The sequence below is a fragment of the Rattus norvegicus genome, chromosome 2 (genome assembly GCF_021556685.1).
Source record: "Rattus norvegicus strain SHRSP/BbbUtx chromosome 2, alternate assembly SHRSP_T2T, whole genome shotgun sequence".
NCBI lineage: Eukaryota > Metazoa > Chordata > Mammalia > Rodentia > Muridae > Rattus > Rattus norvegicus.
Window position 1 is genome coordinate 80,787,198 of NC_141535.1, and position 14,150 is coordinate 80,801,347.

The following is a 14,150-nucleotide window of genomic DNA, read 5'->3' on the forward strand; positions in this document are numbered from 1 at the left end:
TGAGCTTGTGTGAGCTGTAGTGAGGAATAGAGATTGTGAAACTGATATGATATGATATGATATATGATATGATATGATATGATGTATCTGGGTAAGTGACTTTACTTCCTAAGCCTCAGTTTCTCATTTGTAAAGGGGACAAATGGTCCTTCCTGGGTTTAAAAGATTAAAGGTGAAGAGTGGATAGAAAGCCTGCTGGATGCAGATTCTAAGGATCATTTTCCCAATAGAATAACATATGGTATTACAGAGCAATAGTGATAAAAACTGCATGGTATTGATACAGAGACAGACAGATAGACCAGTGGAATAGAATTGAAGAACCAGAAATAAACCCACACACCTATGGTCTCTTGATTTTTGACAAAAAAGCTAAAACCATCCAATGGAAAAAGGATAGCATTTTCAGCAAATGGTGCTGGTTCAACTGGAGGTCAGCATGTAGAAGAATGCAGGTCAATCCATGCTTATCACCCTGTACAAAGCTTAAGTCCAAGTGGATCAAGGACCTCCACATCAAACCAGATACACTCAAACTAATAGAAGCAAAAGTGGGGAGGCATCTCGAACACATGGACATTGGAGAAAATTTCCTGAACAAAGCACCAATGGCTTATGCTCTAAGATCAAGAATCGACAAATGGGATCTCATAAAACTGCAAAGCTTCTGTAAGGCAAAGGACACTGTTGTTAGGACAAAACGGCAACCAACAGATTTGGAAAAGATCTTTATCAATCCTACAACTGATAGAGGGCTTATATCCAAAATATACAAAGAACTCAAGAAGTTAGACTGCACAGAGATAAATAACCCTATTAAAAATGGGGTTCAGAACTAAACAAAGAATTCACACCTGAGGAATGCCATATGGCTGAGAAGCACCTAAAGAAATGTTCAACATCTTTAGTCATAAGGGAAATGCAAATCAAAACAACCCTGAGATTTCACCTCACACCAGTGAGAATGGCTAAGATCAAAAACTCAGGTGACAACAAATGCTGGCGAGGATGTGGAGAAAGAGGAACACTCCTCCATTGTTGTGGGATTGCAGAGTGGTACAACCATTTTGGAAATCAGTCTGGAGGTTCCTCAGAAAATTGGACATTGCACTACCTGAGGACCCAGCTATACCTCATATACCCAAAAGATGCCCCAACATATAACAAAGACATGTGCTCCACTATGTTCATAGCAGCCTTATTTATAATAGCCAGAAGCTGGAAAGAACCCAGATGCCCTTCAACAGAGGAATAGATAAAGAAAATGTGGTACATCTACACAATGGAATATTACTCAGCTATCAAAAACAATGACTTTATGAAATTCATAGGCAAATGGATGGAACTGGAAAATATCATCCTGAGTGAGGTAACCCAATCACAGAAAAACACACATGGTATGCACTCATTGATAAGTGGCTATTAGCGTAAATGCTTGAATTACCCTAGACACATGAAACTCAACACAGATGATCAAAATGAGAATGCTTCACTCCTTCTTTAAGAGGGGAACAAGAATACCCTTGGCAGGGAATAGGGAGGCAAAGTTTAGAACAGAGGCAGAAGGAACACCCATTCAGAGCCTGCCCCACATGTGGCCCATACATATACAGCCACCAAACTAGATTAGATGGATGAAGCAAAGAAGTGAAGGCCAACAGGAATCAGATGTAGATCTCTCCTGAGAGACACACCCAGAATACAACAAATACATAGGTGAATGCCATCATTAAACCACTGAACTGAAAACGGGACCCCCGTTGAAGGTATCTTAGAAAGGACTGAAAGAGCTTGAAGGGGCTCGAGACCCCATATGAACAACAATGCCAAGCAACCAGAGCTTCCAGGGACTAAGCTACTACGCGAAGACTATACATGGACTGACCCTGGGCTCCAACCTCATAGGAGCAATGAATAGGCAATGAATAGCCTAGTAAGAGCACCAGTGGAAGGGGAAGACCTTGGTCCTGCCAAGACTGAACCCCCAGTGAATGTGATTGTTGGGGGAGGGTGGTAATGGGGGGAAGATGGGGAGGGGAACACCCATAGAGGAGGGGGGTGGGAGGGGTTAGGGGGATGTTGGCCCGGAAACCGGGAAAGGGAATAACAATCAAAATGTAAATAAGAAATACCCAAGTCAATAAAGATAAAAAAAAAAAAAGAATAAGCAATGGACACGGAAAAGGAAAAGAGCAGTGAGCAGTGGCTGAATGCCTTAGGAAATCCAGAAGCAGCTGCGAATAGAATTATCAAATGCAGGATCTCTTTTTTTTTTTTCAAGTAGCTCTTGAGGAAAATGAAAGTGTCTTATGAAAACCATAGAAAAGCATTACAGAAAGTTTGAACTCATTTGGGAGATGTCACGTTTAACAGCCTTCTCAAAGCCCACCAGTACTTCCTATACCCTTCTGACAGGTTCTAGAAAATTAGGAATATTAATGTGACACTGTTGTATATAGAATTTGGCAAACATATCCACCAATAAAAACATTTTTGGCCGACAATGATCTAATATCATGGTAATACCAGTAGTTTCTTTTCAAGTATGAGTTTAAAACGGTTTGTCTTTAAGAAACACATTGATGTGTTCTGTGAGGAGTATGGACTATTCATTCGGTGTGTTTAAGGACAGAATGTGGACAGAATAGGAACTAACCTTGACTTTCCATGGAGAACTCAGACCCCTCCCATTTTAGATCACAAATTCTTTTTCTGACAACAACTAATGGGTTAGTTGAATCGATGCTGATCGATCCTGTCCTGTATTGTAGCCAATGTTGCAAGGAAGTTAGAAAAAAACAAAAACATTAAAATCTTGTCTTTGTATTGTTTATGGAGTTCCTCTTGACTTATGGTGAGGTTAAAAATACTGTAAGTAAATAATGCATTTTTTTCCACTTAAGTGACCATTGTGGCTTAGCCTGCCCTGTCTTCAGTATGCCCACTGTTTTAGCCAAGAAGTGATACTTAGAGCCATTTGAAGTCAACACTGACTCTTGACTAACCCTCTGTCCTATGGGTCTTGTATCAAGATTTAGTTGACAGTTCTATCTAGCAATGGCTTTCATGATACAGATAATTGTGACAGTGAGTATGGTCTACAGGAGATGCTCAAAGAGTAGGATATACCTTGTCCCCATAAAAATGGAATGACCGAGCCCACTGGGGCAAATGCAGACATACTATTCCTGTAACTTTACATAGTTTAAAAAGCTACTTGACTTTTCTCTGTTTTGGGCTGGGTTGATGCCAAGAAATGATCCTCAATTTATTTGTGATTCTCAATTCTAACTTACTGGGTTAAGATTTGGTGGGTGTAGAGAAAGAAGTACTTACCAGTCATATGCTTTCTTTGTGACATTCTTCCTGCCAGGATGTTGATATCACAATAGTTTGACCAAAACCAAAAGTTACCTCTCATAAAAATACTAGTATATATTAAGGGTGACATGGAAACTGGCCATTTAGTCACATTCCATTGCAGATGATGCTGTCTGAATACCAGAGAGTGAAGTTGAAAATGCCTCCTGCCATTGAGCAGTTGATGCTCCCGCACTTGGCGAGAGTGGATGAAGCCCTCCAGCCTGGCCTGGCTGTCCTGACTTGGACGTCCCTGAATATTGGAACCTATTTAGAAAATGCTTTTGAAAAGATCAGTGAGTGTGTCTACATGCTTTTTATTTTTCCGTTTTAAGAGCTGGGTTCTTGTTGCCTACTGGATAATTTGTCATTAAAGATGCTGTTATAAATAAAATGAGAAATAAGGCTCAAAATGTATGCAGTGAACAACAGATAAGTATAAGGAGTTCAATGGTTTCTTAGAAACTCTAAATATTCACCATTTAACTTTATTCCCAGAGGCTATCCATGTAATTTTGTTGATTCTTATTGCTATTGTTGGTATCCAGATGATTTTTAAGGCCATTTAACCTCTGTACTAATTGATTAGTTCATTCAAATTGTTTTCTTTTCAATCTTTCTCCCTTTCTTTTACCATTTCTCCTCTCACCTCCTGCTCTTCTATTCTTCCTCATTATCCTTATCTCTTAGATCAAACTCCGAGCTCCCAGTGCATCCAGTAGACAAATGCTCTACCATCCCTGCAGACTTCTCAGCAGTGTTGGGGATCGGGGTTTGGGTGCAGCAGTGTGCTGAAGGACAGGACATTTTGAATGAGAAATGTTTAAGCAAGTGCTGGTTTTCTGTAACTAGGGAGCAGTACTTAAGACATGTACGATGGCACACTGTGTTGAATGCAGTTTCCCAGAATAAGCCAGGGAGGCCCCAAACAATCGACAACAAGAAACAAAGCAAAACAAACAGAAAAACTGGGGTCAAAAATGCCACAAAAAAGTCCTCTGGGATGTTAAACAGTTGGATATGTTTGTTTTACATATGGCTTTTCACAGTCTCTCACTGTCCAATAGTGAGAGCTCTTCCGTGAGATACTTCCCAGATTCATAGGTGCCTTCTAGAACATACTAGCTTCAGATCCCCTTTGTGAAGAGGGACATGCAGATTGGGACATAATGGTAGAATTTTTTAAAAAGAGAAGTTTTATTCTTTTTTCCAAACTAGTGTCATCTATCATCTCTTCGTCGTGGCCCAACTTTGTCTACTTTTTATGGCCCAGGATAAGAAGTCAGCTCTGATTACATTGTCTCATGTCCACTCCTCCTAGGGCCTCTGTTGTGCTGATAGCTGGGACCAGAAGTCCTGAATTGCACATGTCTCCTAATGGTGCAAGTTCAACTCCATCTTTCTCCCAAACTGACTGCAAAGGGCTTAAATCTCAGCCTATTTCTTCTGCTTCTTTTCTGTTCGTCTGGTGGTGTAAGTGCTACAATATTTGCAGAATCATAATTGCATAATTTCCATTTCTTCAATCCACTGAACTTCTTTTTCTCACCCATTTTGTCATTACTTCCTGTCTGGGTCATGCTTTCCTGGGACTCCCTTTTAGGTAACTCCTGTGATACTGCTCTCATTCTCTCTTTGTATGTCTCAGTTTCTCTTTGTCTCACCTGAAATAGGACTTGACTAATTGATAACTTTAATTCCTAGAAGCTTGTCTCCTCAGTGTGTTCCTCCTGCACCTTCTAAATAAGTATATTCTACTTACTATAAACTAATTTAGCAAGCACATTCTACTCAAGAATATTTGAGGAACAAGCTAGTAAAGCAGAACTCACCCATGACTTCTGCTTCGGTTCCTGCATCCAGCTTCCTGTCTTAAATTCCCTGGGTAGTGAACTATAAGCTCCTAGATGAGATAACCCTGTCCTCCTAAGTTGCCTTTGGTCATGGTGCTTTATCACAGCAGTAGAAAACCTACCTGAGACAGTTGCATACTTTTGCTTTCCTGAGTGGGAACTAGTTTCAAAGATAAATTTTAGCACAGTTGTTTTTGCATATTAATGAAGCGTGTTTTAGGCTCACTACAGTTTGCAATGGGATACGGAAAGGTGCACAATTAGATAACCATAGTGTTAGGAGGATGGAGAGAGCTGTTCAATGGTTTTAAGAAGGATCCTCAATTTAAAGGTTAGAAAGGAACCATCCGGAGATGCTAAATGGCATCTAGTGTTGAATAGATAGAAGCAATAAGAATGAGTTTCCTTGCCTCTTTCCAAAATTTCTTTCGGTGGGAAATATAACAAGAGTAAATGAGCTAAAATCTCTAAGGAGGCATTCATAAGGTATATAAAACCTTCATAGTGAGAGTTATCACAATCAAATTAGAACAGGCTGCTAAGGTAGTCTTTAGCAGTATTTTCCCTAGAGAGGAATTAGGATTAGAGCATTAGCAATTTGGGTATTTTATTAGATGCTAGCTAGAGAGAAGTAGATAGGGTCTAAGGAAATCCTAATTCTCCTTTTTAAATTGTGTTTTCTTTTTATAACTTAAACAAGGAAGATAATGAAGAACAAAATTGAGCATCATTATAGATATAGCCATTGTAGTTGGGCACCTCATGGTCAATAGTTCTCTGTACTTTGACCATTTGTGGCTCTCTGTGATGGTCTCAATGTGCTGCTTAGAGGAGCCACTTTGAGGGGAGTAAACAACAGTGTTAAGTCAGGAACAGTCAGTCGGATTCTTCACAATCACAGGGGTCGGAAGTCCAAAGAGTCTCACACAGCTAAAATCAAAACATCTTCAGAGAAGTTTCTTCCCAGAAAGTGCAGAGCAATCTTTCCTTAGCACTTTCCAGGTTTTACAGGCTTCCTCTATCTGTAGGAGAATGACCATGTTCAGAGTTAGCTGCGTCTCATGGCCAACCTGTTTTCTCTCAGCCCCTCTCCATCCATGGTCATGTTCTTCGCTATCTCACTTTAACCTTTCCCAACTTCCTCTTAAGAGCTTTATGACAACTCTGCCTAGATCCAGAAAAGTCTCTGAATCTCAAGGTCCTTAATACATCTGCAAAGTCTCCTTTGTCCTGTAAGGTAATATTCCCAAAGGATTAGGGATCTCTTTGGGAAATGCCTTTTTTTTGTTTTGTTTTGTTTTAACTTTTTGCAAATGTCTTTGAAGCTATTGTGAAGAACCAGGAGGAAACAAAAGACTTCTGTTGTGTGCACTCACTTAAGCAGAAGTGTTGGTTTATTTTGCACCAAATAGCATTGTCCAGAAGAATCACCTGGTATATTGAAAAGTTGCCTGAATGAACTATCTTGAAAATTATTGAAATTGAGGTATTTCTTTAGGTAGTGAAGGTATTGATTTAAGGAAGAGTCAAAAGTAGCAGAATTTCATTCCACAGTTGTGGAAGGCACCCTTTACAATGGGCACTGACATAAATGTTTAAGATGTGATGATGGAAACATGAATTATCAAGGGAGCAGACATAAGAGTGGCAAGTATGATTCGCACAAGATGGAAGAATGATCAGGCCGTAGGAAATCTAGGACCAGGTATTCTCTACACACAGTCATGGTTGCCCTTCTAGGAAGATGAGTCAGCGCCAGGCAGATTTGGAAGCCAGGAACTGTTAAAGGAGGGACAGTCTACAACAACCACATGTGTAAAAGCCAAAAGTACCAAGGTAACTATGGTGCTTTTAATAAGAATGACCCTCATAGGCTCGTACATTTGAAAAGCTTTGTCCCAAGTTGGTGGAACTGTTTGGGAAGGATTAGGAAACATGGCCTTTTTTTGGAGGTGTCTCACTGAAGCGTGGGTTTGAGGTTTCAAAAACCCATGTCATTCCTAGCATGATTTCTTTGCCTCCCTCTGACTAAAGGTTGTGTCTCAACTTGTAAACTCTTAGTTACTGTTCTAGCACCATTCCTGACTACCTCTTTCCATGTTCCCCATGATAATTAGCAACTCACTTTCTGAAACTGCAAGTAAGCACCCATTAAATACTTTCTTCTGTAAATTGTCATGGCCATGGTGTCTTTTTACAGTAATATAAAAGTAACTAAGACACACATGTATAACCCAAGCATCTCTAACCCCAGTGTTCCTGCTATCACCCAATCATGTGTCCATGTTTACAGAAATGCTACACCTAATCTGTCATCATTTTGTTTTTCCCAAAGAGGACCTGGAGCTGCTGCTTGACCGGATCAATGACTTGATTGAGTTCCGCATCCATGCCATCTTGGAGGAAATGAGCAGCGTGGCCCTTTGTCAGCTCCCTCAGGATGACCCCCTGACTTGTGAAGAATTCCTCCACATGACAAAGGTCATTAGAAGACTGATTAAAAAATACTTTCTTGAATTAAGGTTTTTAAATACAGAATGAATATTTAAAGCATAAATTAGGAATTAGAAGAAATTCTCTTCTGCTCCGTGATAGAAGTAACTCAAATGTAGAACCATCTGACAACATGAAGAAAAAGAAAATGTTATCTAAGCAGCCACTTACAATTTGCTTCTTTTCACATCTGCTGGAGGGAGCATTGCTGTGTGGCACATGTTTCTAAATTTTCCACATATTTTTTTAAATGAAGGGCAGAGGTGATTTTTTTAGAAGAGCATCAGTAAGCAAGGGTTAATTATGAAGTAGCTGTGGGCAAGCTGTCTTATCAGGCACCCCAAGGAGCCGTTTCAATACTCTATATTGTAGCATAGAGTCCTGTACTCCCTCCTGGGAAAGCCGGAAACTCTCAGAGGCTCGTGTGGAAACTACTCGGGGCAGAGACTGTGTTTACAGGTTTATCAGGCATCAATATATGAAAATGCTCCCCCTCCCCCAGGTCTCCATTATTTCCCAAACATTCTTGCAAACAGGGTGCTTTTCTTTCTACATTAGGATCAAGCTACTGTCAGAGAGGGGCTATACCTTTCGGGAATGACACATTAGCCTCGTTTACAACATTTCCTGTGGGTGTTCTGGTGATAGGAACTCTTCAAGGATGGCTTTCATATTGTTGGTCAGTAGTGCTTACTGACCATGACCCATGACATTCCTGTCAGCTTGTGGCTACCCTAGAGATGGGACTTATCATCAAGGCAGAGTGACAGCCACAGCTAGATAATGCAGCAGGCAGGTAGAGTCTGGGGGAAGCCTGGCACAACCTTTCTCTTTCTAGTGAGGATTCATGGAGAAGTCTTTTCACTCAGCTGTCAACAATGGAACAGTGAAACTAATTCATGGGCAAACGTTTTGTCCAGGGAAGTTCAGTGCTTGACTGCTTGGTATTTGAGGTTCTTTTTGTAAAATTTAAATTTTATTTTATATCATCTGTGTGTGTTTGTGTGTACGTGCATGTGTGTGTGTGTGTGTTACACACAAAGGCCAGAAGAGGGCATCGGGTTTCTGGAGCCGAACTCATGTCCTCTCTTGGCCTGAACTCTGGACTCTGGAAGATCAACAAGCTTTCTTACCTATGGAGCCACTCCCTCCGTCCCCAGTGCTGTGAGTTTTTAATGACTTCAGTCACCATGACATACTCTGCTTTACATGAAAAGGCTCAGAGTCTTGGAATCTCAGTATTTTTGGTATAGACTATGTTCTTTACAGAAGTATTCTAGCCACAGAACCCATGTTTCTCAGCCACTTAGCCGTGAGGACCCACCTGAATCGGATCTCCTTGGAAGAGGAGGGTTTCATGCTCACCGGCAACTCTTTAAGCGAACCAGGTGTTTGGTGTTAAAACCTATTTGCAAATTTGGTAAACTTCAGTCTACTTTAGGGTTGCCCACATTTTAGAATTCTGTTTGCCCTTCTCACAATGATTTTTAATATTTTTCCAGCTGATTTTTATGTTCCCTCCTCATCATAAGTTCTGTGGTTTACATCGAGTTTTAGATATTAAAAACAGAGATATTAGCATTTACACCAATCATATCACCATTGTTTTTATGGTTTTATGTTTTCCACAAGTCTTGCTGTACTCACTGCAGGCTTGCATACAGCTTTTATGCTTTGCCTCTTAGCTAGTATTTCTTTGCTATATATATATATTTTTTTTTTTCATGTCACTCAATGGCTTTCACAGGCAGCACGTAAATGATACCTTCATAATATTTTATTGAGATGATATATATTGCTTCTTACTATTGGACATTAAATGGCTTCCAAAATCGACAATTTTGCCAAGAGCTACAATAAATATACTTGTATAATTTTTTTTGGTCTTCAGGACCATTGCTTCCAAATGGGATTATTGTGTCATATTGTTTAGTTTCATTTCACAGCTCTTTATGGTTATAGACAAATTGTTTTCTCAAAGAATGATCCCAATGTCTAATACCATAATACAGTAATACCAATTTCACTACCCTTTGACAAATACTGTTCTCCTACAATTTATTAATTTGAGTTTGAATAGCAAAATCATATATCTAAATTAATCTATATATTTTGATTACCAGTGTAAGTAAGTGCTTTCGGTTGACTTATTTCTACGAACTGTTTGTTTTGTATTTTAAAACTGTTTTCATTTATGCATATATTGTTTTAAAATTTTTAATTCTTTTATTTTTGAGGATAAAATATAATTACATAATTTCCCCATTCCTTTTCTCACTTCAAATACCTCCAGAATTTCCTTCTTGCTCTATTTAAAGTTCATGGCTCCCTTTTCATTAGTTGTTATACACATATACATGTGTATATTTCTATATATATTTCTAACTACATAAATATAGCCTGCTCAGTATGTATAATGTTACTTATACATATGTTTTAGGGCTGACCATTTGGTTTTGAGTAACCAGCTGGTGTGCTCTTCCTAGGAAAGACTATTTCTGCTCTCTTCAGTGTTTAGCTGCTATAACTCTTTGTGTTGAGTTGGAACCTCTTGGGTTTTTTCTTTCATGAGAGCTGCTTAATAAAGAAGGGGATGTTGGGGACTCAAAGCCAGAGCCTTTGGACACTTTTTATGCCTGTTGTCAATGTGGAAATGAGTCACTGAGATTGGCAGGTGCTGTAGGGAGCATCTTTGGTTTAGTTTGATGTAGGAACATTTAGATGATGCCATCATGACATGGTCCTCATTCATTCTTTAAATTTGTATCTTGTTTGCACTTTTATAATTATGTCTTCTCTTAGAAAGAGTTGAGGGTCTTGAATAATCTTGGATTAATAGTATTAATCATTGAGAGTTGCTTCCCCTGGTCCCTCTTCAAGTCATTTTTAAAACACACTGAGTCCAGTAAACCTCTCCCATAGGTACATGTCTGTGGGATAATCCACTAGGACACAGGCAACCTGCCAGTGGGCGTTCCTCAAGGAAAACCAACTCTCTTTCCCCCATCAACTATCAATTCTCCTCAGCTAGGATAGAGCCCGAGGAGCTTCTCTTTCTCCTTGCTGAATGTTTTAACTGGCTTGGTCTTATGTAGGTATCTACAGTTGTGAGTTTTTGTGTGTAATAATCATATCATGTATAGATATAGGCCAGCATCTCACAGTACAACTCCTTGTTTTCTGGCTTCAAACACAAAACAAGACTGGGTAAAGATTTGTAGTTACGTGAAGTTAAGTGAAGATATATATCAAACTAAGTTTAAAAGTTTGGTCCAGGAAATACTAGAATAACCAAGTTTAAAAGTTTGTTCCACACATTAATAGCATCAAGATGTCACATCTCCTGCAGAAGAGGGGTGGGTAGAAATCAAGAGTGATGAGTGAGGAGGTATCAGAACCGTGAACTATTGGATGTGGACAGTCCATGAACATGTTAACGTCTCAATGTATAAATCAATGAAAATTGAAATGGACTTGGAAACTGTGACTGACAAAGTCTCCATTCACTGAGCTTTCCCTCAGTAGGCGTAAAAAAGACACTTCTGTGTGGTTTACCTATCTTTATCTGTCAGTCACAGAATCTACCACAGAGCTTCATATTGCGTTACATTTGTCTTGCTTCATTCCTGAGAAAGGTACAACCTAGCTGAAGTGAGAGTAGATCTGAAACGGTAGGAAGGGTAAATTCACATCATAGGAAGGGCAAATTCACATCATGTGAAGGGCAGATTCACATCATGTGAAGGGCAGACTCACATCATATGAAGGGAATTCCATGGGATGGGAAAGCTGCTGATGGCTTTGGAAGTTGCATCTTCTATGCTGGGGAAAAAGCACCAAAAAACCAAACCTAAAACCAAACAGCAGTACCCTGCAGCTTTGCTCTGTTCACTTGGATCCAGTTGGTTTTCTTGTCTTTCATGCTTTCCTTTTGGGATGCCTGGCTGGGGTGAATATGAGTATGTTGCTGTGTTAGTTACTTTCTTGGTTTCTGTAGGTAAAATATCATTACAGAAGCAACTTAAGGGCAAAGGGCTCATTGTGGGTTACAGTTCTGGGTTACAGTGTTTCCCGGCAGGGGAGTCAGAGTATCAGGCATTTGAGACAGCTGTCTATGCTGCTTTTCCAGTGGAGAAGTGAAAAGGATGCTTATGTTCAGCTCACATTCTTCACTTTTATATAGTTTAGGGTTCAAGCCCAGGGAGTGGAACTACCCACTCTAGACAGATTTCTCTATCTCATATAATTCTAATTCCCAAACTGATGACTGAGATTAACCGCCACAGTCAAGTCATCGCTTAAGCTAAGGTATCAATTGAAGGCTAAATCTGTGTGTTCTGATCTTCCTGATGAACTTTCAAGAGCTAGATAAAGACATGTGACTGTCGTCTTCTGTTCTTGTTGCTGTTAGGACCTTTGTGTGAATGGCGCTCAGAAACTCCATTTTAAAAGCTCCCTAGTGGAGGAAGCAGTAAATGAGCTAATAAACATGTTATTGGATGTGGACGTCCTACCTGAAGAAGCATCTGAAAAAGTCCGCCATGAGAATGCCAGTCCCAACGGGGACACTTCAGGTCAGAGAGGAGGGACGCTTTTTTTTTTCCTCCAGGATATTTGCTGAAAACTAAAATTTAATTTTCTATTCAGCAATCAGTTTTATACTTCTATAAAAATACCTCAATTTTATTCTGATATTTATGAATCTGAAGTTATGATTCTGCACAAATGGCTTGGTTGCTTATCTTAAATATTTTGTGTTAAACTATACAAAACTTTTCCTACAGAGAGGAGGAAGATGTCATTTCCCAAGGTTTTTAGAACTGTTGTTGGGAGGGAACACACTAGAATACAGGTCCTTGGGGCCCAGTGTATAACTTTTAACCTACATTCCGGGATCTGTTATTGGCTATTTTCTCACCTGGAGACGATCTCTATTGGGCCACTTTATGCTCGAGTTTCTTCTTCCTATTCCTCTGTGATCTCAGTTTCTCAGATGTAGGGCATTTAACTGATATTGAGCTTGCATGTAGTTTATCTTAATTTTCTCCCCGTGATGTAATGGATCAATCTTTCTCTCAGGAGGAGGAGAGGGGTGTGCCGAGGCCTTGGCATCTTCCTTTAATGCTGGGACTAGTTCTCTGCCGTTAACCACAATTGCAAGAAAGAAGAAAGAAATGGAGGTGTTAGAGGAAGCCCGTGAGCTGCTCTCCTATTTTAACCACCAAAACACGGATGCTCTTTTGAAAGTGACCAGGAATACACTTGAGGCCATTCGTAGGCGCATTCATTTCTCCCACATGATTAACTTCCGGGGTATGCTCTTTGCACAATGTTCTGTTGGTTAATTACGTAGAAGGGGTGTGTGTGTGTGTGTGTGTGTGTGTGTGTGTGTGTGTTTTGTACATCCCTATTAAATTTAAATAATTTAAAAAACTCTGCTCTTCAGAGTGTTAGAATTCTAAGCAGCATGAACTTTGGTCATCTCAACAGATTCTATGATGGGGATTTTCTCATCACTTAGGTTAAAACTGAGAAATCCAGGACCCAGAAAGATTAGTTTGCCAAGATTACTGAAATCCCAATGACACAAAAATCAACATAATTTAAAATTTTCCTGCAATAAGACAAAAATATGAAGAAAGTTATTTAATCCAAGAGAGGAAAACCTTGAGGGAATTATCAGTGGCAAATTCTTAACCAGTCTTATTATTAACCAATCTTATTAATGATAAGCAATTGAGGTCATCCATTTAAAATTAGAATTTATTTTAGTATTTCCACAATACTTCAGCTTTTCATTCTGAATACCCTCATTTTTTTTTCTAGCAGTGTTCAGAAAAAGGTTTTGGCTTTTCTACGTGTGCTTCAAACCCCACAAAGAGTGGGGGTAGTCTGAAGTTAAAATCTAAATTAAGAAGAGTAGAGAAGGAGATAGTAATTAATTGAGATGAAATAGGATAATAAAATCTTACTTGGAAGATTTGTAATGAAAGGGGAGCATACTATTGCATTTAAAGTGGATGAAGAAAAGAAAGGCCTATGAAAGAAGGTTCTGGGGCAACTTTGATTTACTTCACAGTGAAAGACAGTTTTTTCCTTAGACACAAGGCTGTTGGAAGAATGCATCGAATGTTGGCTCGTAGGCTAATACATTAAATCACAGTTAGTGCATAGCCTTGTGCATTGCAAGTGTTTTCAACCATATAAACATCACCTGCGGTTCCCGTGCTCATACACATGCATCTCTGTCTAAATACCTAAGCCGATAGCCATAGCCCACCTTCAAAGCCTCTTTATTATAGATCATGAGTTACATTTGCATTTGTTTCCTGCATGCGAAACGGCTCCAAAGTTTGGAAGGTATTCACTGTGGAAGGTATTTGATTCAAAACTCCCAAAGTTGCCTGTTTGAACTTTCGTTTATTGTATAGTGTTTGTTCTTTG

General features: G+C 39.4%; 1 protein-coding gene across 1 annotated transcript in view; it reads left to right on the plus strand.

The window, feature by feature from the left end:
• The window catches only part of Dnah5 (dynein, axonemal, heavy chain 5), a 283,019-nt gene that overhangs the window by 46,232 nt on the left and 222,637 nt on the right, over nucleotides 1–14,150 (plus strand). The window contains 4 exon segments of the mRNA NM_001419569.1: nucleotides 3,485–3,656; nucleotides 7,549–7,694; nucleotides 12,118–12,280; nucleotides 12,786–13,019. Coding sequence (NP_001406498.1) covers nucleotides 3,485–3,656; nucleotides 7,549–7,694; nucleotides 12,118–12,280; nucleotides 12,786–13,019 — 715 coding nt within the window.